The 27,042-nt window shown below is 41.4% G+C and overlaps 1 protein-coding gene across 5 annotated transcripts in view; it reads left to right on the top strand.

The window, feature by feature from the left end:
* NYAP2 (neuronal tyrosine-phosphorylated phosphoinositide-3-kinase adaptor 2) overlaps nt 1-27,042 on the top strand; it is a 254,263-nt gene that overhangs the window by 180,563 nt on the left and 46,658 nt on the right. For all 5 annotated transcript variants that reach the window (XM_078450827.2, XM_078450826.2, XM_060623921.3 and 2 more), the window contains exon 4: nt 3,530-3,736. In XM_078450827.2, coding sequence (XP_078306953.1) covers nt 3,530-3,736 — 207 coding nt within the window. The remainder of the gene's footprint in view (nt 1-3,529; nt 3,737-27,042) is intronic.

The following is a 27,042-nucleotide window of genomic DNA, read 5'->3' as shown; positions in this document are numbered from 1 at the left end:
CTTTACATTGTAGTTAGGAAAAATGAAAAAAAAAAAAAAAAGAAAAATGAGGCTCCAAGAGGAGAACCTGAGTGCTCAGTGGCATGGATTACTAGCCCATGACCATGACCAGGGCTGCAAAACTGGGCCACTCAGATGACCTCACCTAGGACCTCTTACGCTATTATAAACCTCTTCTACCTCTGCCCCACAGATTCTGGTAATATGGAATCAAAGTGGGACATTTGTCCCACATTGCTGAAAGTGGATGAGTATTTGAGCCTAAACATAAAGAAACCAAAATACAGATTCCCTGAACCATTTCTGTGATTTTTTTTTTTTTTTTTACTGCAGTCTTTCCCAAAGATTCCTCATGTGAGTGATACTTCCAACGTGGTGACTTTTAGGGACACCTGATGGCTCAGTCGGTGAAGCATCAGACTTTGGCTCAGGTCATGAACTCACACAGTTCCTGAGTTCTAGCTCCACATTGGGCTCTGGGCTGACGGCTCGGAGTCTGGAGCTTGCTTCCGGTTCTGTGTCTCCCTCTCTCTCTGCCCCTCTCCCACTCGCTCTCTCTCTCTCTCAAAAATAAAGACATATTTAAAAAAGTAAAAAAAAAAAATGGTGAATTCTACAACTGTGATTTTTAGAGAATCAGATTTTTGCAGAACACTATTAGCTCTGTGCCACTTTGATATATTTATAACACTTGCCTGATCCTCTTATTCCATTAGGAACACTGAATTTCCACACACATCAGAAAGATGCCCGAGGAGTTGAGAAACCTATTAAACAAATAAAGAAATTAAATACTTATTGAGCAGCATGCTAGGTGCTAAGGACACCACATGGAAAGAAAAAAAAAAAGCAAAAAACAAAACTCAGTTCCTGCTTCCAAGGACTCAGGGCCTTTTGAGAAGAACAGATCCATCGAAAGATGATATATGACAGTATCAGTGCGGAGATGACCGAATCCCAGCCTGGGGTGGGGATATGGGTGGAGGAAGCTTCGGAGGATACTTAAGTTGAATAACCCGGTCTGAGGGGCCTTCCCCAAGGAAAGACAAGATACAGAGGTATTCGAAGCAGGTGAGGTCGAGGACGGTGGCGCTCAAGACAGCCGTGTTTTGGTGGCAGGTGGAGGGGGGAGGAAGAAGGTACGACCAGTTTCGCGGTGTTTCTTGAACACAACGTTCAGGTGGGAAGTGATGGTGTGGAAGAGGAGTGGCAGGGTTGGGAGTCTTTTGGGTCATAGGAAAGAGATTAGACATACTTCTGTGGGTCACAGGAGGCTTCTGGAAAGATGTGAGTCAAGAGTACACTGTAAACAGGTTGTGTTGTTTTGTTTGTTTTTGGCTTTAAACACTTCTCTATAGGCACTATAGAAGGGCTGTGGCATCCATTCCCTGAAACAACACTGTTCTGAAAGTAACAAGCGGTTGTCACTCATATTACGACCTGTGTGTTTATTTTTTTAAGCTTATTTATTTTGAGAGAGCGTGTGTGTGCGTGTGTGCTAGCGTGAGCTGCAGAGGGGCAGAGAGAGAGAATCCCAGGCAGGCTGGAAGCTGTCGGCACAGAGCCGGATTCGGGGCTCAAACCCACCAACCTTGAGATCACGACCTGAGCTGAAATCAAGAGTGGGACACCTAACCGACCAAGCCACCCAGGTGCCCCTTGCTACGTGTGTTCTTGAACACTTCTGTACATGGGTACCAGAATGCCAATTATATCCATTCCCTATAAAATACACTTGGTTCGATTTGCATTTTAAACAGGTCATTTGGGCAGTATATGGAGTTCATGCTTTGGAGAGGGAAGGATAGATGGAGACTAAGAGAGAAGCAGCAGTAATGATTAGAGTTGGAACCAAAGTAATTGAGGTAGATATGATACAAAGGGCAGCAGAAGAGAAAGCAAGATTTTCATAAATAAAACCGGTAGAATATGCTACTGATGGATTTGGGGAGTAGCAGCTAAAGAAAGGGAGAGACAAGCTTCTAGTTTGGGTGGTTGGCTGGACAGGACAGGAGGGACTACTGGCTTAGTAAGAAATAGCGTCAGTCCAATATCTGAAATGTTAAATTTGTAATACCCATGGGGCATCCAGAGAGACCCAGCTGGCGGTTGGATAAAGGGGTGCAAAGTTCAAGAGAGGGGCACCTGGATGACTCAGTTGGTTAAATGTCTGACTCTTGATTTCGGGTCAGGTCATGATCTCACAGTCCTGGGATCATCCAGCCCAGTGCTACGGTCTGCCCTGGGCATGAAGCCTGCTTGGGGTTCTCTTTCCCTTTCCCTCTGCCCCTCCTCTCTGTGTATGCATTTTCTCTCTCTCTCAAATAAGAAATAAATAAATAAACAAATAAATAAAGCAAGCAAGCAAGCAAGCAAGCAAGCTCAGGGCAACGATCCAGGGTTGTAGTAAACTATTTAAAAAATTGCTAACAATCCTGGAAGGTAAAATCACAGGAAGAGTATATCTAATAGAATGAGAAGACTAGCAGCTAACCTAGCTCTTGGGGACAACATATAAGGGATGGGTGAAGGAAGAGAACATATGAATGACAGGGAAATGGTGTTGTGTGTAGAACACAACCCAGGAAGATGGGCCATTCGGGAAGCCAAGAGAATCGAAGATATAAATGAGAGTAATAAAGGAGTTGTCAAATGTCTTAGAAGTGTTTTCTAAATTTGCCAACTAGAATAGGAGCTCTTAGCACAAGCAGTTTTACTAGAGCGGTGGGCTGAATTCAGGAATTCACAGGGGGTAGCAGAATGAATGGAAAATATGACAGTAAAGACAGTGAGTGTAATATGCTCTTTAAGAAGTTTCCTTGAAGTTGAGTGGAACCTGGGAGGCTTAGTCGGTTAAGCGTCCGACTCTTGGTTTCAGCTCAGGTCATGATCTCACAGTTCATGGGATCAAGCCTGCATCAAGCTCTGCACTGTCAGCGCTGAAATTGCTTGAGATCTCTCTCTCTCTCTCTCTCTCTCTGTCTCTCTCTGCCCCTCCCCCCTCTCAAAAGTAAATAAATAAACATTAAAAAAAAGAAGTTTCTGGGGTCTCGGGGTGGCTCAGTCAGTTAAGCCTCCAACTTCAGCTCAGGTCATGATCTCACAGTCTGTGAGTTCAAGCCCCACATCCGGATCTCTGCTGACAGCTCAGAGCCTGGAGCCTGCTTCGGATTCTGTGTCTTCCTCTCTCTCTCTCTCCTCTGCTCGTGCTCTCTCTCTCTCTCAAAAATAAATAAGCATTAAAAAAATTAAAAAAAAAGAAGTTTCCTTGACAGTGAATGCAAGAGTTACTAAGAGACGCACGATTCATTGAGGTTCTCTCTTCCAATGAGAAAACTATTTCCCAGTGATATTAACCTGCACACGGTGATCTCCATCCATTATATTGAAACGGTGTAATCTCCAACACATTTCCAAGTTCACAAAAATAGATTGAAAGCATATTAGAAAATCATTCTTTAATGTTTTAAAAGAATATGGGAAGAATTTGACTTATGTTTAACACAATGTAATTCTGGTTAACACACAGAATCGACAGAGGAACTGAAAGTCCGAAGTCACAGCACGGAACCATTACCAAAGCTGGAGAGCAAAGAGAGAGGGCATCACGGGGCATCTTCCAGAGAGCCTATCAAAGCTCAGGAATGGGATGGAACACCAGGACCGCCTGTAGTCACCAGCAGACTGGGAAGATGCTCCGTAAGCCCCACCTTGTTAGCAGGAAACCATAGCTCAGGTAAGATCATGATCTCTCACCCGGTGATTCCTTGTTTCTCCAGAAACTACTTTTACACAACTGTCGCTTAGAGAACCATAACCACAGATATCACTGTCTCGACCCATAGAGACAGCATAAGTAGCCCTTCACACAAAGGGTTGAGACAATATATTGTCTCGGTTGGTGGGGGGGGGGGGCATTAGTCACAGGGACATAGAGAAGTGAATAGCGCTTCTTGGAGCTGTATAATGAGGCAGCTCTGACAGCTTGAAACATCTTGTATTACGTTTCTTTAAAAGCATGTAGAGGCCTCATCTAAAGCAGTTTTGTTCTGTTTTGTTTTTTAGAGAAAGAGCAAGCAAGTGGAGGAGGGGCAGAGGGAGAGGGAGAGAGAGAATCTCAAGCAGGGTCTATGCTCATTGCAGAGCCTGATGCGGGGCTCGATCTCGCGATCTTGAGATCATGACCTGAGCTGAAATCGAGAGTCAGATGCTCAACCGACTGAGCCACCAGGTGCCCCTAAAGCAGTTTTAATTTATAAAGTTTAAGTGATTTAGAGTTTATGTCTCCTTTATTTCAAAATAGATCTTAGGCAACTGGGAAGAATTCAACAGAAAGTGAAAGTGAGGATTCATAGGTAACAAAAACTATCTGAAGGCAGTGGAGACAGTCTAGATCATGAAGTATGTGCAGTGATGAGCTGAACTCTGTAGCTGGACCTTGGGCATGCCACTAAGTTTCCAGATCTAAGTCAACCGAGTTAGAACACCTTAATGGAATTCACCTTTAAATTTCCCAAGCTGCAATTCAGATCTGCAGTGTAATTTTGAATTGTTGACAGATAAATATTATTAAACATCAAGTTTTTAGAAGCAGCATATGTTTGCTTTAAAGTGATTAGTCTTCATGAGGGACTCACCTAGAGCTGTCGGTGTAGGAGTCACAAATAATCAAGTGACCTCCCGTAGTTTTCAGGTTTCTACCCGTTAAGAATGTTAGAGGTCTGAAGAAAAGACCAATCCTTTAGTGTTCTTTTCAACTCTGATACTCATCCTGAAACCAATTGACATGTGTTCAGCCTGTGGTCTCTCTAGTAGTCATGCACAAGTTAAAATTGGAACAGTATGAATGATCTCTGTATTTGGGAAGGGATGTTTCTAGAACAGGACCCAGACAGAGACAGAGCAGTAGCTTCCCCAGACTTAAAATGTAACTCACAGTGTTGGTGATGGACCCACAAAAATCTTGGGGAAGAAACAAGTGAATTTAGCAGAAAGTAAAAATGTATTTTTGTGAGTAGAGTATAAATAGCTATAGGTGTTTGAGAAGATGCATGTATTTTGTCAAAAAGAAAAGAAATGTAGGGAACAAATTAGACTTTGTAGAAAAAAACAACACCTCTCCCAAAGAAGGTTGACATCACTATCCAGTTGGGACTTATGATTAATTTTAGGCTTATTAGTAGTATTTTTTAATTATTTAAATTTGTACCAGTTCTAGGGGTGCCTGGGTGGCTCAGTCGGTAAGCATCCGACTTCGGTTCAGGTCATGATCTCACAGTCTGTGAGTTCGAGCCCCGCGTCGGGCTCTGTGCTGACAGCTCTGAGCCTGGAGCCTGCTTCAGATTCTGTGTCTCCCTCTCTCTCTGCCCCCCCCCCCCCCAACCCGCTCATGCTCTGTCTCTGTCTCAAAAATAAATAAACGTTAAAAAAAATTAAATTTATACCAGTTCTGTTTAAAAAAACATGAATGATATGTACTCTTACTGGGACTAGAGTTCTAAAAGCAAAAACATACCTGAATGTTTATTACGTAACAGCCACTGTCCTAGTGTCTGAGAGCACAGTGATGAAAAAGGCATCCTTGCATTTAGGTGCTCAAAGTCAAGTGCAAGACAGACAAATACAACCATTACAATATAATGTGTTAGATACAAATAATGCATGAAACAAAAGAGAAATCAATTCATTTCTCCTGGGAGTGTATGATTTGGGCAAGAACAATCAGGGGATTTTAGTGGGTAAAATAATAACAGCTTGAGGATGTAACATTTGACCTAGTAGAGCTTGAATCATCAAGAGCTGCTCACCAGGAGGATGCTGGAGAAGAAGTCGGCCGTCTGGATGAACACCTAAAATGCTGTAGGATGAAACAGAGTGTGTTTGGAGTGAAACGTGGGGGAAGACTGACAGAAGAAACTACAGAGTTGGTTGGTTCCAGAGAGCAAGAATCCTGAAGGGCCTTGTATATTACCTAGAAATGCTTTCAGCAACAAAATGCCAATTACGTGGCTTAAGTAATAATGGCTTCTGCCAACCCCCATTGCACTGCCAGCTCCAGGTATTTTCCAACTGTTCACTGTTATCATTGAGGACACAGGGACTTTCTATTTTTTTTTTTAACTCTGCCCTTCTGCTACCCTTGACGATTTTTTCATGATCATGAGCTGACATTTCTGGGCATCGTGCCCCAGCAAACAGTCCCTTTCATCTGGTTGGCCTAAACTGGGAAACATGTCCTCTGGACCCATCATCACTCAGTGAAGGGGAATGGGATCTCCATGAGTTTACAGAGGGCCCTTCTTTCTCTTAAATCTCTTAGAAATGAAAGCAACAGTCTGTTCTCAGGGATAAGGGGAGAACAGCGTTACATAAGCAATGGACAGTCTCTGCCACATCATGGTCAGGGTTTGAATATTATGCGTAGCTATTTTGTACTCAAATATTTTTAAGATAGGTATAATGCAATTCCATTTTCATCATGAAAGGTTCATGATGACTCCAAGGCTTCCGGAAGTGGTGACTGCGTGGCCGTTTATTAAAATAGAAATTGTCCATATGAGTTGCGCACCATAGTTTAGGTGGGGAAGTCAGGACTTCATTTCTGACTATGCTAAGTTGAAAGCGCTCTGGGACATCTAGTTAAGAAGCTAGTAGACACTTGGAATTATAGGTCTGGAGCTAAAGAGACTCAGCAGTATGACAGACTGAAGTTAGAGACGTTTGGAGTGTTTAGAACCCTAAGACCAGATGATTGTAAACTATAGGAAAAAGCCATGGAGACAGCAAGGAAAAGGAGTGTGGACCCTTGGCAACCAAACATTTTTAAGTGTGGGCAGAAGAAGAAGAATTTGTGCTATAAATGGAGGTGAAACAATTAGATGGTCCACAATTAAACTTTAACTGAACCTTTGGAAGGGTGCATAAAAATGAGTACAACTGTGATATGTTTTTGACACTTTGACGTGACTCCTCTGAGAAATTTAGAGTGTAAACAGGATTTATAAAACACTTTCACTTTCTTCAACTGCAAATTCCTGAAGCGTCTCTTCTGCTTGTTGACATCTCAAATCTGCCTTCCTGGGTCTTTCAGCTCTGTTTGTAGGGCAGCAAACCTTCTGCTGATCGGAAGAAATGACATAAATATCTTCAGTCCCGCACCCTCTCCATCTTACGTGAAGAAAGAAGTAGATAAAGGTGGAAAAAAAATATTTTTGGAACATTTTGATAAAGACCCTTTTGTGCCTATGTTAAAAGAAATGTGAGGGGTGCCTGGTGGGGGCTCAGTCGGTTAATTGTCCAACTCTTGTTTTCAGCTCGGTCATGATCTCATGGTCCATGAGATCAAGTCTTAAGTTGGGCTCTTGCTGACTGCACAGAGCCTTCTTGGGATTCTCTCTCTCTCCTCTCTCTGCCCCTCCCCCACTTATCCTCTCTCTCTCTCTCTCTCTCTCTCTCTCTCTCTCTCCCTCTCTCTCTCTGTGTCTCCCACTCTATAAATAAATAAATAAATAAATAAATAAATAAATAAATAAAAACTTAATGATAAATAAATGTGAAATGCAGGAGCAAATGTAGAGTCCCACAGACAACAACGTCAGTGCAAGTTAGGGTTTCTTACGTACCAGAGAAACCATTACCATGAACACTCAAAAGAGCATTACGATTACTTGAACAGTGAGATGGCCTTTGTCCATCATAGGCAAATAACCAGTGAAGGGAGCATTTTGTTTGGAACAGAAGTTGGTATTGACTCTTCTCTTTTCGTCACACTACCTCTTCATTATTTTCTCCTCGCCACTGGGCCACTGAGAAACGAATCCCTCTACCAGAAACACCTGAACTGCGACCCATAATCTTTCTCCCTAAACAACAGAGATACTCAGGTCCACACCTAACGCTAGAGAGGAAAGAATACTTCACCTGTTCCACCTATCAATACCCACCTCTGCCAACTGTCTTGCCTCTGGTTTTCTCTCTCTCTCTCTTTCACACAAGCACACACACACACACACACACACACACACACGCGCACGCGCATGGACGGACTGCTACCCGTCACAGTCTATTGCTTTACCGAAAGTAGTTTAGCCACTTGGAATGGTTGCTTTTAACAACTCTTTTGAGGAATGGAAGAATTACCGACATAAAGCAAAGGAACGTGTCAGGAGATCTCAATTCTAATTAACATTGCCACTGGTTGCTGTGTTACTCTATTAAAGTCACTGCTGTTTAGTAAATCAGGGATTCCCCGGAGGGTGATTCCTGAAGGCAGTGGAGGATGGGGACCCAAATGCTCATGAAAATAACGGGAAAAAGTGGAAGTTATACAAGTGAATATAATCACAAAAATTCAAATTTCAATCACTGAATCAATCAACAAATAGTCTCTAAACAGCTTGTATCCAGCTCTGTAATGGTTTCTGCGGGACAGATAATCATGTCTGTGCCGGTGCATGTGCACTAACACGCAGACACACACACGCACACATTCACACACACAGGTTATACGAAACACGGTCTCTGCCACTCAAAGATCTTGCTCTGCTTCCTTACAGCACAAAATGATGGAACATAAATTAATTAGTATAACTAAGTGTATTTTTATGGTCACCTACTGTTTACTGTACATTAATATCATCCAAAGAAGAGAAAACTAGGGCAGGCTTGAAAAATGATGGAGGGCTTAATGGAGACGTGGAGTCTTAAACCAAGATCATGTCAGGTATTATTTTTAATCAAGTCTTTTTGAAATAATGATAATTATTATTAATTGAGTAGAGATGTAGAGAGAAGTTTCCACATGGGGCAAAGAGGCTGAGTGAAGGTGCAGGCACACCTGTCATGGCTTATCCCTGCCAAGCCAGACTGACTGAAGAAGCAGTTTTGGAAGTAAATACAGAAGGCCTTGGCTCAACTCTATATGGAACAATCTTGAAAAGGCCTCAGTTTCTAGGGTCACCTAGGTGGCTCGGCCCGTTAAGCATCCAACTTTGGCTCAGCTCGTGATCTCACGGCTCGTGGGTTCGAGCCCCGTGTCAGGCTCTGTGCTGATGGCTCAGAGCCTGGAGCCTGCTTCAGACTCTGGGTCTCCTGCTCTCTCTGTTCCTCCCCCACTCGTGCATTCCGTCTCTCCCCCTCAAAAATAAATAAACGTTGAAAGAAGACCTCAGCTTCTATGTGTACAACGATGTGTGTTTCTGCCATTTTGAGGAGATCCACCACGGGATGCAAACTGACGTGCCAGGAGGACCAGCTGTAACATTAGCAAGTAAATGAGAAGACGTGCCTCCTTCAAAACAGACGTGCTCTGCTTATACATTCCATACGTGGGGATGTTCCTGACTCCCACAAAGCATTTTCCCCATCCTTCCGGAAACTTGAAGTTTTTTTCTTATAAGTTATATATTTCCACATTGGCTAGAATCTTAGACATGAAAAAAAAATATTCCCCCATTGCAAAGAAAATCTACTGCGTACTGATGAGCATCGGGACTGAATGATGGACATGGAGGTGACCTGGAAAGCACAGGGGCCTCTCCAGGGGACAGAAGCTATTCAATGCCAGCTGATGCTCACCATGAGAACCGTTTACCCCAGATTTCAAGATTTAATTGCTATTATGTGGACTCTCCCAAGTTTTAAATACGGCTCAAATTTCAGGAGAAATTGAATCGAATAATTCACTTCCTCTGGCTGGGTAAGACCTAAAGCTGCCAGTTTGCATTTTCTGGCTTGTAAATCAAGCAGTGACCATTCCATGAGGCATAGAATTGACCCTGAAGCAGAGAGGTTGGGTCATAGAAGAGGCAGCAGGTGCCGGTAGACATCCTGCCCTCTTGGCTTTCATTTTTCAGAAGCTGTACCTCCCTGAGAAGGATGTGCTGAGGGTCTGAGTGGGGATCAGAGAATGGCACATGGCTTTTGATGAGCAAGAAGGGAGGGGGGATTTCATAACTTTAGAAGAAGAGGAACTGAGGTATGGCATTCTGTGAATAGTAAGGACTAGCAGCTTATCCCTTCACGACATCCTGGAACACTGGCCTGGCCTCTGACTGGGACAGGTGGACAGGTGGGTGTCATAGAGTCCGGATCTGGAGTTCTCTCTTGTTCAGCAAGAAAGCAGGATGCAGGATTAAAAATGTGAGAGAAGCTAATGTCCGGGAGGAGGCAAGAGCCCCGAGTAAGGGCCTTTGCTCCGTTTTTATTAGGATCAGAAGACTTATAAGCATGATGGACATGCACAAGGAAACAATGAAACCATGAACATTAACTCACGGGCATGGGGAAAAGGGGGTTTTGGAGATATGTGGTGTTAGGGGTTTGCGTCAATACAAAACAAGATTCTGGTGCTGGGCGAAGGTTGTTTTCAGCAGACATGGGGCACCACATCTGTTTACCTAAACTGGCCTAGGGGACAAGAAAGACAGAGCATGCTACCTCAGGGTCAACAAGGCACCTGTCTTTTGCTAATGAGCTCACCTCTGGGCAATTTTGTCCACTGAGGTCCATAGCCCTATTTACCTGTTTACCTAATTTGGTCCTTCCTTCCTGTGAAAGCTGCTTTCTGCTATTGTACTTAGTTGGGGGTGGGAGGAATTTCTGCCCTGAATACCTAATCTTGTTTACCTCATCTTGAATATTTTCATCTTGAGATTCCCTATTCCTGTACCTTTGTCCTATACTGGGGACCTTTGTCCCGCTTGTCCTATACTGGACCTTTGTCCTATACTGGGGAACTTTGCCCCGTTTACCTATTTTATTTACCTAATCTTGTTTACCCAAACTTGGATGTGTACATCCTATGGCTTTCTAATTATTTATGCTTTATTAACCCATCGGTGTAGGCTCAGGGAATTCCTAAGCTTGTTCCCACAGGTGGGTAGAGTTCACATGAGGTTTCTGGTGAGGCCAGACTTCATACTTTATGGTTCGAAACCCCCAAATAGGAACTCTGCCCTTCAAGGGAAAAAGAGACTCCCTCATGATGACCAGTATGGCCTGAAGACTTAAAAAGCCATCTTGTAGATTCTGCTCTAGAGAACAGTTCTGGGCCTTTTCGTGACCCATTGCAGGGAAACATTTTCCACCACCGTTCATGAGTCAGTCCTTCACATCCAAGAAGAGTCCTGTGCACACAAGTTTGGGGAAGCAAGAACACACATAGGTTTGGTTTCATTGAAAGAAAACAAAGAAATGTGCCAATTCTCACACGCCACATTTGTAGAGTAAAATTTATGCATAAAATATAAGATAGTGGTTGAGCACTGTGATTTGACCATCCAGTAGATCTGGATTTGAATTTTAAATCTGTTTTTTCTTTGTTTTTTTTTTTTTGGTATTAGTGATAGCATGGGGTACATCCCATCATCTCACTGAGCTTCATCATAAGGGATAGACAGTAATAGTATCTAACTCAGAGATGCTGTTGAGAATTAAAGGTGAGAATTAAGTGAGATAATGTGTTAACACACTTAGTATCGTGTGTGGAGCACTACAGACATTAAGTAAATACTAGTTATCGCTATGACTCCAGATACCTTTCCAGATATCTTTACAAGAGAGCGCAGAGAAACCCTGGTACGGGGCAATGCAAGAAAGTTTCTATAAGTGGTGGCATTTGAGCTGGGCCTTGAACTGAGACAAATTTAAACAGAGACGGAAGCAAGAGAAGTGCAGCCAGAGGGATCTTGGGTTGTTTTGTTGGGGACAGTGAGAGCTCCAGTTCCAACCTGACCACTGAGCGTACCCATTCCCCAGACTCTGGTTTCTAAGACATTAGCCACTCTAATTCATATTCTAATCATGTCTTTGAAGAATAGGAAGATTACAAAGATGTTAGGGTGTCAACCAAAGGCCTAAGATTGGATATCCACCAAGGAGATCTAGGTGAACGGGAGCCATTTAATACAAGCAACAGAAAACCAGGGTTCAGCAAAGGGAATGATGACTGAATTCCAGAGTGTAGTCTTTGAATACCGAATTTTTACCAGTTGAATTTTTTAAGCTTATTTATCTATTTTGGGAGAGAGAGACAGTGAGCATGCACACACACAAGCACACACACACGAGCAGGGGCGGGGCAGAGAGGGAGAGAGAGAATCCCAAGCGGGCTCCACACTGTTCATGAGGCTAGAACTCAAGAGCCATGAGATCGTGACAGGAGCTGAAACCAAGAGTCTGACACTTGACTAACTGAGCCACCTAGGAGCCCCTTTACCAGTTGATTTTTAAGAAAGATGCTTTCCTCTTGAAAATTCCAAAACCTTTTTACTGATGATGCTGGAATCACTGGCGAACTTTGCTAATAAACCTCCTGGCAGCTAAAGTTCAAAAACATTCATGATCCAGCCCTTTATATCCAAGAAGAGTCCTAAGTACACAAACTGAGAGAAGTTGACCAGTGTCATACTGGGCAGCAGGACTGGGAACTGTGGAATAGTATTTATGACAGTAATTCCTGGCAAAACATACCAAACCTACATGGTTTTCTTCTCTCTCTTTTTTAGTTCAGGTGAACCATGCTTTGCAACAATGTTAATAAGTTAATATTTTGGTGGGAATGACTTGAGGAAATTACATTACACTGCTGTGCCCCAGTTTTTCTATCTTCATAGAAAAGATAAAGGAAATCTCACTGTGTAGGTCATTGTAAGGATTAATTTTCAAAACGCATAGAAATGCCTGGTATAAAGCTGGCTTATAATAGCTAGTAGGCCCACAGTTTATTCTGCTACCCTTCAATTTTACTTAAAAAATCTGAAAACTTTCAGGTTTTTTTTCTAGGACCAAGACTGAATGTTTCCTTGGGAAAGCAGAGCTCAATGCAAGTGTGATACAGGGTTTTCTCTAGATACACATGAGGTAACTGGCTACAGGACCACTGACTGTCCGTGCTTTTGTTTGTGGATTTTCCAACAAAGATTTTAGGTCAGTGTCATAGCCATTTTCGGGTTCCCCTGAGGCTACATTTATAAAATTCGGGGAAAGGATCAGGTGCAGGCTTTAAGACTTGGTTGCTGCATTATACAGAATCATCATAAAAATCTTAATCTCTCGCAGTGTTTCTGTTCTGCTTAGTAGCAATGAACGGGATTTAAAATCATGCTGTCGAGGATGTGCAAATCACAAGAAAATATTGATATCTCCAAATGTAAACATATCTTTTAATAAACACCTGACTTGACTTTCATTCATTCATTCATTCATTCCTTTTATATTTATTTTCTAACAAATATTTCTTCAGCATCTACCCTATACCATTGCAGGGGCGAGGTGCAGAGGTGCAAAGTGTGCAAGGCAAGGTCTGGTAGACCAGACCCACATTCCCAAAGGGTATAGTCTAACAGGGAAGACAGAAATAAAATAAAACATTCTCTTTTTTTTAAGTTTTATTTTATTTTTTGAGAGAATGAATGAGACAGAGCGTGTGCAGACAAGTGGGGGAGGGGCAGAGAGAGGGAGACAGAATCCGAAGTAAGCTTCACGCTCTGAGCTGTCAGCACAAAACCCAACGCGGGGCTTGAACCCACGAACTGTGAGATAATGACCTAAGCTGATGTGAGATGCTTAACCAACTGAGCCACCCAGGCGCCCCTAAAATAAGAGTTTCTTATAAATGTTATGAGGGGGGAGTACTAAAGACAGTGACATGATTTATTCTCTGGTAATTCAGACAGGCTTCCTAGAGAAAGTGAGATTAAATTTGATACTGGCATGACAAATACGAGTTAGGAAGTAAGAAGGGATAGAGTGTGCCTACAGCTCACTCACTGAAGTGTGGCTGAAAAAGATGTACTTTCAGAACCCAACTGGTATTAAGCATTTTAATATGGTGACATAATTCCCAAACCATATCCTTTTCTCCTTCTTCCATTTCTTCACATGATCTGGCACATTTGGGATGCAGTTATGGTCCCAATACTCTCCTTCCCTTGTATCTGTGCTCTCGCAATGCACTTTTGTAGTTTCTCATCAGGAAGCAAGGTCTGTTTCTTACCCCCTTGAATCTGGGTTGACCCCGTGTCTTCCGTTGACCAGTTGAATGAAATGGAAGGGACTGTGGGTTCATTTCTGAGCTTCAGCTTCAAGAATACTTCTTGCTCTTTTCTAACCCTGCCACCACCATGTAAACAAACCGGAGCTAGCCTTTTGGAGAAGGGGAGACATGGAGGAGAGCCAAGAGTCTTCGGCCTTCGTGTAGCCAACCCCCAAACATGTGAGAAAACACAACATGAGATTGCAGAAATACCTCCTTGACCACAGGCACATTATTGAGCCCAGCTGGGACCAGAAGAACCACTCAACTGATTCGTGGACTCAGGAACGGAACCAAATGAGTGTTGTTTTGAGCCACTGAGTTTGGGTATAGCAGAAAATAGTTAACTGACAAAGATGTCACAGTCTGTTTGAATTTTGCTGGTTTTCCCTCAAATGGAAATGCTTTATTGTGATGATTAGAAGAGCATGCTCATTGCAAAACAAAGTCAGGGGTGCCAAAGTCAGGGGTACTTGCCTGAAGCCTCCGACTTCAGCTCAGTTCATGATTTCATGGTTCACAAGTTCAAGCCTTGCATTGGGCTCTGTGCTGATGGCTCAGAGCCGGGAGCCCACTTCGGGCTCCCTCTCTGCCCCTCTCCCACTCAGGCGCGGGCTCTCTCTCTCTCTCTCTCTCAAAAATAAATAAACATAAAAAAAAAAGAAAAAAAAAGTCAAAGTAAAAAGTGAAAACCCACTCTCCTATCTTTTGCTTTGCCATCCCATGTTTCAAAGCATAACTTTTAACTGTCATGGTGTCACTGTCTAGAAGCTATGTATTGACAGCAACCACGAGTTCTCTCTCATTTTGATCATGCAACAGGAACAAAACACCAATCTGGTAGATTTCAGGCCTCCACTGTAATTTGGGCTTTTCTGCAGGATGTTGACTAACTTCCTGCTTGGCTCCCCAGCAGCCCTCAGCAGCTGTGGGCTTTAGTGTCTACGACCCTCCAGGCTGTCATTCTGTACAGTCGGCTTAGGCACCAGAACATAGTTCTCCACATCTGCTCTCCCTCTCAGTTATAATTGGGTGCATGGTTATTTCTTCTGGGAACACTGGCCAGATCTCGTTGCTAGGTTCTGCTCAGTATTTTCACACTCTAGCGTTTAACACTCTCTTCCCTAATTCTAGTAGTAAACACATAACAGAATTCTCATTTGGAGAGCCTTCGGAGGGAAATGCAAGTCAGATCCCCAATAGCCCACTTTTATTTCTCTGTGGAAAACTGTGACTTTGGCCCGCTAGAATTTGTGATCACCAGAGAAATAGTTTGGTTTGTACTTCTCCCGATGCTGGCCAGATGGCTTTGAGAAACAAACAGAAAAGGGGAACGTGGGGTGAGTTAACCATTTTAAAACAGCCAGAGTGTGCCTTTATCGGAATTGAATGTAAATAAGCAGGGTATCACCTGTGGAAAGGTAATTTAAAAATGATAGAAGGTAATTACTCTCACATAGCAAGGCAAAAAGCTAGACCATAGGAGCATAACTTGCAAAGGAAGCGATCAAAATGAATTTTGTTGTCCTTAAGTGAACTCTCATCTCTAGCCTAGGAAAATGGTTGCAGGCTGAGAGAGACTAGACTCTAGGTATTAGAGAAACTAGGCAGAGCAGAAAGCTGCCGGGCAAATAACTGTCCAGCCACTGATGGTGGGTTAAAAATGTGCATAAAGTGGGTTTTCCATGGACCAGATTAGGCCAGAGAGAGAAACCCTGGGGTTGGATTAGGTCATGTGATTGCCAGGAGTGGCAAGGACTCTGCAGGACATGGCTCAAGGGGTACTACAGGATGTTCAGGGGGCAGCCAGAAGGAGATCGCCAGGTGGGAGATGGCCATTCAAGGGAGGCCTTTAGGGTACACTCGAAAGCACCCCAAGAAGAGAGTTGTTCCCTTCTTCTTTCATCTCCGGTGTCAGTGAAGAAGACCTCCCCTACCCCCTCTCCTCAGCCCCTCCCTCCTCTCTTGGCCCTTGTGAAGGCAGATATGGTGGGGACCAAGTTAGGGGCAGAGGGGCAGCCTGGAGATGAGGCAGAGAGAAAGGTCGTCTACTTGTGTGCCAGGAACAGGGCTAAATGGGCTAGGAGAGAATGTTTCCTTGAAACAAAGTTCAAAATTGTAATTAATGTAAAAAAAAAAAAACCACTAGACATTTAAATTATTACTCCAATACGACTTTTTTTTTTTTTTTTGACTTGAAGAAACTGATTTTTTTTTGTCTTTTCAAGTTTTTATTTAAATTCTAGTTAGTTAACATATAGTGCAATATTGGTTTCGGGAGTAGAATTCAGTGATTCCTTATAACACCCAGGGCTCATCACAAGTGCCCTCTTTAATGCCCATCGCCCATCTAGCCCATCCCCACCCACCTCCCTCCATCAACCCTCAGTTTGTTCTCTGTCTTTAAGAGCCTCTTATGGCTTTTTCCCTCTCTCTTTTTTTTCCTCCCTCCTAAATACTCATCTGTTTTGTTTCTTAAATTCCACATGTGAGTGAAATAATATGGTATTTGTCTTTCTCTGACTTATGTCACTTAGCATAATACACTCTAGCTCCATCCATGTCATTGCAAATGGCAAGATTTCATTCTTTCTGATGGCTGAGCAATATTCAATTGTGTGTGTGTGTGTGTGTGTGTGTGTGTGTGTACCACATCTTTACCAATTCATCAGTCGGTGGACATTTTGGCTCTCTCCGTAGTTTGGCTATTGTTGATAATGCTGCATGTACCCCTTCAAATCTGTATTTTTTGTATCCTTTGGGCAAATACCTAGTAGCGCAATTGCTGGATTGCAGAGTACTATTTTTGGCTTTTTGAGGAACCTCTGTACTATTCTCCACAGTGGCTGCACCAGTTTGCATTCCCACCAAGAGTGCAAGAGGGTTCCCCTTTCTCCACATCCTCACTAACACCTGTTGTTTCTTGTGTTGTTAATTTTAGCCACTCTGACAGGTGTGAGGTGATAGGGACAAAATTAATTATCAAAATGAAAAGGAAAGTTCTGGGAGTTGGCCTAGGCTTTATCCAAAGGACGAGGAAGAACTGCCTACTACCCCACCGCGGGTTAGAACTGGTTTGTGGGGAAAAAAGAATAACGTTGTTTTCTGATGGCATTGGAGGTCCTCTGCGTTCAATTTAACAGTGAAATATACAAGTTTAAAGAAAACAGAACTTGATATAATTACAAAGTGTACTCTAAGATTATTGCACATCATATTTAATCCAAATTATGGAATTCAAGTTGATCACTTTTATGGATCGTCTGTGACCCATTTAAAATAATGCCTTATATTTATTTGCCATGTGTTAGCTTTTTCAATACTTTTATAAGTGCTATCTCATGTGATCTTCACAAAAACCTATACATCTCTGGCGTGGTGTTGTGATCTGATTACTTAGGTGACCAAACTGATGCTCAAGAGAAATCAAGTAAATTGCCCATTGGTATGTAGCAGATTCAAATAAAAAGATGGCTTTCAGGGACACCTGGGTGCCTCAGATGGTTAAGCATCTGACTTCAGTTCAGGTCATGATCTCACAGTTCATGAGTTGAGCTCCCTTCTGACAGCTCAGAGCCTGCTTTGGATTCTGTGTCTCCTTCTCTCTGCCCTTCCCCTGCTCATACTCTGTCTCCTTCTCTTCCTCAAAAATAAACATTAAAAAAAAAAAGAGAAAGAAACATCTTTCAGGTTCCTGACCCTTAGTACAGCTCTCTTTCCATGGTTTAATTAGACTGGGTTTCCCTATTTCCACCTGCAGGCTCATAAATCCATTAATTTATTCATCCATTCATTTATTTAGCTAATTTCTTTCAATATAAAGCTATCAAGCATTGAACATATGCCAGTGGGAGAAATTGCCATTAATAACAAAAGTTAAGAATATAATTAATCTGTAACCAAAGCCAACAACCAAGGAAAATGACGCCACACTTTTTCTTGAGTGTGTTACATGGCATCCAGGAGACATGGGAACTGAGATCTCAGGTGAATTAGGGGGGAGAGCATGAGGGTATGGTGAGAGGAAGCTGAGGGCCTGACAAGGGCTAGGCCCAGCTGCCTATATGAGTGATTCCTGATCTTTAGGTCTTTAGGTCTTATCTAAAGATGACAGGAAGTCGCTTATGGATTTTAAACTTGGGGCTTGTGTGATCAGATTTACAAAGTCAGCTAATGCATCAGCATCCTAAACCAAAGGAAACAGAATTATGAAGATAAATGTGCTGCCCTAAATAACTTGCCTTGTAAATCCAAAGAAGAAACATTTTCTCTGTTGTCTCAGCTCTGAAGTTCCTCTGTCCCTATAACAAAGTGAGGGGTGCTTACAATGGATTGTTTTGATCCATCTAAAAATTAATTCTTGAGCACCTGAACAAGCATGTCACACGTGGGTTTTTTCCCCCCGAAAAAAACAGCAACAGTATGTGTGCTTGTTTTTCTTTGGTTTCATCGTTTACTCATTCAGCAAATTTCTCCCAGTGAGAACACCTGTTTGAACAGCACGGTATGGGGTAATGACAGATGACCTTTGCCTCCAAGGAGCATATATGATGGGGCTGATTTTATATAGCAAGGGGGCATTATTGCCCCCTTAATAAGACAGGATGCTGGACTTTGTTTTGCAGTAGTGTGCTGTGTTTTCTCTAAACCATTTATATTCTTTTTCCTATTTTTTTTTTCTATCAAGATGGTTGGCTAAAGTTATGGGAGCCATTTGGAATTCAAGAAATTTGATGATGCTAACTGGTATGCGTAGGTGTGTGTATAATTTTAAGCCTGGGTCTTATGTGATCCAATGTGCAAAGTCAGCTAACTACTATCATATACAATACATAAGTATATGTGTGAGTACACACACACACACACACACACACACAGTGCCTTAAACTTGATTTCTACTAAACATGTACCTAGACCATGGCATTATATACTATACAGATACCCTGAAAACTGGTGGGAAAAAATACAATTTGATAATGATTTCATTTTTGTCAGAGAAATTCTGAATTTCCAGGTACTCTCTGTGTGAGTCCCGTGGGAAAAAAATAGTTACCCAGGCAGATACAATTCAGATAACACACAAGGTAGCTCCACCTCTTTGCCTCTCAGTAGATGAATCCTCTTTGAGAACCACAATGACAATACACTGGCTTGAGTGTTGACCTGAGTGCCAGCTCCTTCTGCCTTTCCCTGCAGGGAGCATGGTTCCACCCTGTGCCCTCTCTCCGAGGACTTATCCTGACATTACTCCCCAGTGGCCGGTCGTTGGCTTGCTTTGCAAAAGCCCTGTGGGTATGCTGCACCAGCAGTATTCACAAAGAATGCCCCGTTTCTGAGAAAAGCCATAGGAGACATGACAAAGAAGAAGGTTCCTTCTGACTTATGCTGGGCGTTTACGGAGACTAGTTCTGGAAGCTTTGTAAGCCTACCAGAGTATGTATCAAATAATAGTGGCACTCCCACCTACTGTCCAAAACAGGCACTGCATTTTCCCCTCAATTTTTTTTAAACGTTAAAATTCAGTCGGAGTCTGGTCAATGTATTTTTTGCCTTTTTGCTGGCAACTTGGGGAAAGTGAAAGAAAGGAAGACTATGCTTTTAACGTACTAATGAGACATGTGCAAACAACTCGTCTTTTACCCTGGCTTCATTCTTTAAAATATGGTTTAAAATAATTCATTCGATAAATAATTCATGAGTCCTGATCAAGGGTCAGTTATGTTACTCAGGGGAAATGTATGGGGGAATGAGACAGACGTGGCTCCTGTCTTCACAGGGCACATGATCTAGTATATGAGGAAAGGGAAAGAAGGGGGTGGGGTGGGGGGGGACAAATGCACCAAGCAGAGCGGAAAGGCGTGATTAAAATCATAGAGGCAGAGAAGACGTTGGGCTTTAGGAGACCCTGACGGGGCGTGGCAGGGGTGAGGCTGCAGATGAGACTGGTTATATAAACTGAGTCGACTGTACCGTTGTGAGGAGGCGGTTTAGATCTCCTTATAGTATAAGCAGAGGAGCCGAATGGTCAGATTGGCCTTGAAAGAATACAAATAGCAACATTTCTTGACATCTATGCAGGTTGCTTGGGTAAAATCTCCGATTATTCTCTTATTTCTTACAAGAACTTCATAAAGTGGATACATTTATTTCTTCCCATCTTACCTGCGGACAAACTGAAGCTTAAAGAAGTCAAGCAAATGGTCCACGATCGTCCGCTGCTAAGTGACGAGAGCTTAGCGGCCCTGACTCGAGAGCTCCGGCAAAAATCAGAAGGCAGCCCTCATTGACTGACTTGTGTCACATGTCCTCCCCTGAGCCAATCAGTGAGTCTGAGGGGATGGAATAATTGATTGGACGGACCTGCGTCACGTGGTCACTTCTGGGTCTGGAATCGTGGCGCCTCCTTGCACAGAGCTGTAAGGTCTGAATGTGTTGGTTATGTTGTTCTCCAAAGGAAATTCAAACTGTTCTTCCAGCAAAATAAGAGCAGGTGGATTCTGGACAGGTGAAAATGAATGACAGACTACCCTTACTTCGCTTAAATTTAATTTTAAAGCATTTTTTTTTTAAATCACGTTTAACCATTTGCTACCAAAACTGTTACCAACAGCTTTAGAAGAATTTTAGCAAATCGCAAACTTGAGTTAGACATAATCCTAACAACATTACGAAAAGAAAGCACAAACAGATCAGAAAGGAGGAGTAAAAGCCGTGACCTTAGTAAACGAAGCTTAGGATCCATCAAGAGCACTTTTGAGGAGCACTTTTGAGGGCATTTCAGTTATTCCAACAGATTTCATTTATGAACGTCAAAGAATCAATGAATGAACCTTGGAGGTTGCTTCTTATTATAAATGATAAAAGTGCCCTGAGAATTTGGATGGCTTCCCTCAGGTCTCGGAGGCAGGCAACACCTTTTCTTGGACATTGTCACAGAGACTTTCTTAGGGTAGCATTTCAAAACTGGTTGTTTTCCCAATCCCCTAAGGTTTTCAAAGGTTTTCCTTTGTGCTTCAACATGGTATTTTCCTTTGTTTCAATCTGTGTTTTTTAAGTACTCTAATGACATATTAATTATATAAAAAAGTTACCTTTTTAAGGGAACTCTTCGGGGACTCAGAGTCTATATAAAGTGGCTATTCTCAAAATCTTTAGTCTCAGGACTCCATATGTTCATAAAACTTACTGAGAATCCCAAAGGGTTCTCCTGGATCTGGAAGTTAAGTCTAACATATGGGTTAAGTATGACAATATTTATCATATGAGAAATTAAAATTGAAAATTAAGAAAATTATTCATTAAAAATAAATCCATCATATGTTAGCATAACCATTTTTATGAAAAAAAAAACTATATTCCTAAACTATAACAAATGGTGAAGAGATTGAAATTGTTTTATGTGTTTGTAAATCTCTTTACTATCTGACTTAATAGAACATAGATTCTCATAGCTGCTTTGGACTCAATCTGTTGTAATACGTTGCTTTGGTTAAAATATATGAAGGGAATCTGGCTTTGTACAGATGTGTAACTGGGGGAAAAAGGAATATTTTGATAGCCTTTTCATATAATTGTGTATATTCTTTTTCAATATCCTACCCAAACTCAACGAATAGCAGTTTTGTAAGGGTTAGTTACCTATCAATAAACTCATCATACTCTGTTGCATTAAACTCATTGGTCTACCTTGCACTTTAAATGGATCTTTTATCCATGCATGATTTATAAGATCTTGCTTTTAGAAAGTATCGGTTCACAAAGTCATGCAAATCTTCCATATGTTGACACATTTCATTATAAAAATCAATACAGCACATTAATTAATATCACCACTGATCTCATAAGAAAAGTCTTTCAGTATTAGGATGCTGCCTAGCTCACAGTGGTGCAGACAAGTTTTTCAAAATTTGAATTCCTGCTTGAAAGATCAAATTTATCATTGTCAGCAAATTCTGTCAGTTGTCTTCCTTAAAGCAATAGGCTTACTTCATTCATTTTTGACAAAATATCTGTCAATTACTCAAGTCTGTGTGGCAATGAAAAATACATAATTACCACTACAGTTTGGTGCTGTTGCTTTGGTGTGCTAAGGTCACGGCTGATTTATGCAGCATGGTTTTTGGACTTTTGAGTGCATTTGTCAACCCAGTGGGAAAAGCAAATTACCTCTTACTTAATACTTCTTTGAAAATAGCTTTGACCTTATGTCACTACCTCCTCATAGGATCTCAGAGACCTCCAGAAGTTCTGCTACAGAGTGAAAAGACATGGCCATTATTGGAAATCAGATTGAAGTTCCCCCTTCCATCGTGGACTTGACCACATATGCTTTTGGATAAGTCTTGTTCCTAGGCACACAATGCTGAATTTACGTTCATAATGGACAATGGTTCAAGGCAAAAGCATAAAGACCATGGCCATGGAAATAAAACTTACCATAAGGACGATATAAATTATTTTGGACCAAATTTTGTTTCAAGATGTTTGTTTTTAAATAAACCACAGGACTCCTGGGGGCTCAGTCGGTTAAGCATCCAACTTCGGCTCAGGTCATGATCTCACAGTTTGTGGGTTCGAGCTGCACATTGGGCTGAGCTGACAGCTCAGAGCCTGGAGCCTGCTTCAGATTCTGTGTCTCCCTCTCTCTCTGCCCCTCCTCTGCTCATGTTCTTTCTCTCTCTCTCTCTCTCTCTCTCTGAAAAATAAACATTAAAATTTTTTATTAAAAAATTTTAAAAAATAAGTTAAATTATTTTTGTCATGTTTTCATTCCTAATACGGGTGATGAAGGGTTTTATTAAACTTTTGTTTGTTTGTTTATTCTGTTTCTGATGCCATAATACAAGGTAAAATGCCTATCCCCATGGTAATATGTATTTGGTCCTGATCCAAATCATGATATGTCTTTTTAAATGTGTATCTTGGCAAATGGATTTTCTTTATGTTATGGTAGTAAGTATAATTAAAGAGCATATATTACTTAATTTTTAAAAGTTTATTTATTTATTTTGAGAGAAGGAGAGAGAAAGAGAAGGCATGCAAGTGGGGAGGGGCAGAGAGCAAGAGGGAGAGAGACAGAGAATCTCAAGCAGGCTCCACACTGTCAACATGGTGCCCAATGCAGGGCTCGACCTCACGAACAGCAAAATTGTGACCTAAGGTCGGACACTTAACCGACCGAACCGCCCAGGCACCCCAGTAGCATATATTACTTATTAAATAGGTAAAATATATTCCTTTATACACATATACTATAATTTTATTTTAATGTGAAATAAAGTATTCTTGAAGACAAGAGTACCTTTTATATGCAGCTAAAGTGATAAATACCCTAAGGGGTGTTTCAGAAATTATATATTACGTGGGGTACCTGGGCGGCTCAGTCGGTTGAGAGTCGGACTCTTGATATCGGCTCAGGTCATAATCGCACAATCCTGGGATCCAGCCTCGTGTCAGGCTCCAAGCTGAGCAGAGCCTGCTTGAGATAGTCTCCCCCCACCCCGTCTCCCTCTCCCTCCCTTGCTCATGTGCACGCTCTCTCTCTCTTTCAAAATAAATAAATACACTTAAAAAGAAAAAGAAATTATATATTACAGTAAAAGAGGCTGTCAAAAAAACAAAAACAAAAACAAAAAACTGTTAATGCCACACCATGCTGTCCTGCCAGGTAAGAAACCAAGCACGCATTGCAGTATGTAGGGCATCCCTGTGTGGTAGGCAGTAGTATGATTTATATTATGTCTACATAAGAAAGTGGAAAGTGGTAAGGGAAATCTCAGCTCTTCAGATATTTAGAAGGAGCACAAGTGGGCATTCCTAACTCTACATGCATGTGATTCTCCTTCTGTCTACAATGGATCTTGTACTTCTGCAAGTCCTTCTAGAAGCCATCCTTGGCCCATACACTCTACCTGTCATGTCTCCACCTCACTTGTCTTTGGGTTTTAGATCTTCACCAGAATTCCAGTATTCCCAAGAAGAATTACCAGTTCGTCCAGTATCTATAGTTTTACTCTCTGGCCCTGCAGATAACACTAGGACCTTGGTCTGTGACTATGGGATTCTTGGGACTCATCCAAAGCTATGTTAAGTCTCATTCAGAGGAAAGCTCCACGGAACGCTGGAGAGAGGAATATCTTCTCCCAGGGTAGACGTTTGCATCCTGCTGGTTTTCTTTCTCTGGTCACAAAATGATCACAACTATGATTAGGCCCGTTTTCTCTTTTCAGCGCCATACTGACAATGCTGGGGCCTATGAGTTTCTCAGGGATCTACAGAAATATTGGGTATTAAAAATAAAATGGTAGCACTAAAATTCCAGAAGAAACTTCCAGGTTAACATTAATGAATGTTTAATGAAATTATACAAAGTATGGCATCAGGTTCCCGGAATCAATTGTTAAATTTAGTATTAAAACAATTCTATTACAGTTACTTGGTGATCAAAAAGGATGAAATCTTACCATTCTGGATGGAGCTAGAGTGTATTCTGCTAAGCAAAATAAGTCAGTCAGAGAAAGACCAACATCATATGATTTCACACATATGTGGAATTAAAAAAAAACAGATGAACATAGGGTAAGGGAAGGAAAAATAAGACAAACACAGAGAGGGGAGCAAACCATAAGAGACACTTAAATACAGAGAACAAATTGAGGGCTGCTGGAGGGGTGTTGGGTAGCAGGGTGGGCTAAATAGGTGATGGGCATTAAGGAGGGCACTTGTTGGGACGAGCACTGGGTGTTATATGTGAGTGATGAATCATGAAATTCTACTCCTGAAACCATTATTACACTATATGTCAAGTAACTTGGATTTAAAGAAAATTTAAAAATAAATAAATCAAACAATTATATTACGTTTGGGAACAATATCTAGATTTGATTGTGTCATACTTCAAAAATTCCTGAGTCCACTTGATTATTGCCTAGAAATCATAGCCAGTCATGAATGAATTGGATTATTCACAGTCCAATCATTCCTGAAGCAAAATTATAAAAATGCATGCAAATTATATACAGGACACATGACATTTAGCGTGGGACTTGAGGGCATCTTATGTGTTTACTTGTGATGGGTGATGGAAGCCTTTAAACAAAGTGGTGGGAACCATGAAGGTTTTACTATAGTCCTGGTACAACTACCACTTATTACTTAAACACCAGTTTATCTCAAATAACATATGTGTTATTTCCAACAAATGCCTTCCTTAGAAATGAAAGTAGAGTTTGTAATAAGCATACTTTGTTGTATTGTAAAGAGACCTCTCCGTGACTTCCGTATAGCCTTGAGCCATTGATTAGAAACTTTCAGCAACATGACTTGGGGAAATCATGATATGTTTCTGCTACTAGAGAAAAATATTGTGTATTAGGAAAAAAAAACTAAGAGGAAAGATATGTCTCAGAATTTGACTGATTTTATTTCTTTGATGCTAGATGAAAGTGTTTTCTTTGGTGAAAATGCCCTACTCTCCTGTTGCTGTGTAGATACAGAGGTTGAGAAGAGTCATTTGTCTTTGCTTTCTGAAAGCAAGGAGAACACCAATACTCACAATAATAGCAGTGAATGCCTTAGAGATTATTTGGTAACACAACTAAGGACATGATTTTGAAGAGAAATACAATTCACCTTGAAGGGAAGATGAGAAATGATTGAGAAATGTCTATCTCCACAACTAAACAAAACAAAACGAAACGAAACAAAACAGTGATAAATTGAATCCACTAAGAATAAAAACAAAGAAATATTAAGTCACACAGTTTGCTGGGTACTTACATAATAAAAATTTTAAGATGATCATGAGTCATTACTTGGGAAACATTTCATGATAATATCTTGATAATGGTTTATTCCAAAAAGTTAAAATTGGTCTTTCTTTTCTTTTCCTTTCCTTTCCTTTCCTTTTCTTTGTTCTTTCCTTTTTCTTTTGTTTCTTCTTTCCTTCTTTCCTTCCTTCCTTCCTTCCTTCCTTCCTTCCTTCCTTCCTTCCTTCTTTCCTTCCTTCCTTCCTCCCTCTCTCCCACCCTACCTCCTATCCTTCCTTCCTTCCTTCCTTCCTTCCTTCCTTCCTTCCTTCCTTCCTTCCTCTCTTTACTCCCTCCCTTCCTTCCTGCCTTCTTGGCTTCTTTTTCTATTCTTTCTTTTCCCCTCTGATTCTCTTTCTTCCTTAATCTACTACCTTTTTCTTATTCTTTCTTTTCTTTGCACTTGATCTGCATTGAAGTTTCATATAGACATCAACTGTTACTTCTAGGATGATGATTAATAATAGAGCTTACAAAGAAAGAAGCTTTTCCTTGGATGTGGGAATAACAGGTGCCTTTTAGTTCATCATTAATCTCTTAACGAAATGGAAAGAGTTTTTCTTGAGGGAGGAAATTTCTACCTTAGATCTCTTTTGAGGAACATGGCCATTGTTCTTGAGCCCCCAAAAAACCTTGGCAATTTTTACATGAACAAAATTGAGGATGAAAATGTACTGTTTTTAGTGTCATGGCTCCTAAGCTTCCCTGTTTAAGGCTCAAAGCACAGTGTATTTCCAAGGGCAGGTAAGATGGACAATTTAACTTCAATGTCATAGCCCTAAAGAATCTCTGTGAGGCTTGGTTTTAATCAGAATCTTTTCTGGGAATTTTTGATTTTTGGGGCTTCTTCAGACAATTCTTTTGGTCAAGGAACCTTGGTGGATGCTACATCATAAAGACCCCCAACATGGTCCTTTAAACTCCATAATATAATAAACTTGAAATGCATGTAAGGGCCATGTAAAACCGAAAGAAGGGCAAAGAGCCAAAATGAGTAAGATAAAGATAAACCAAAACTTCACAATTGTAATAATGTCCCTACAACATGACACCGTTAAGCAGTAATGTTATGTAGTGTGTATGTGTGTGTATTTGTCTCTGTAAGCATGTGGACATAATGGCTTTATGGTCACAATGTTAGTCTGCTGCTGCAGGTAGAATCATGACCCATATGAGCCATGTTGGGATCCAATAGTTGAC

Source organism: Panthera onca, chromosome C1, assembly GCF_046562875.1.
Source record: "Panthera onca isolate mPanOnc1 chromosome C1, mPanOnc1 haplotype 2, whole genome shotgun sequence".
Classification (NCBI taxonomy): domain Eukaryota; kingdom Metazoa; phylum Chordata; class Mammalia; order Carnivora; family Felidae; genus Panthera; species Panthera onca.
This window is presented reverse-complemented; position numbering and strand designations above follow the sequence as displayed.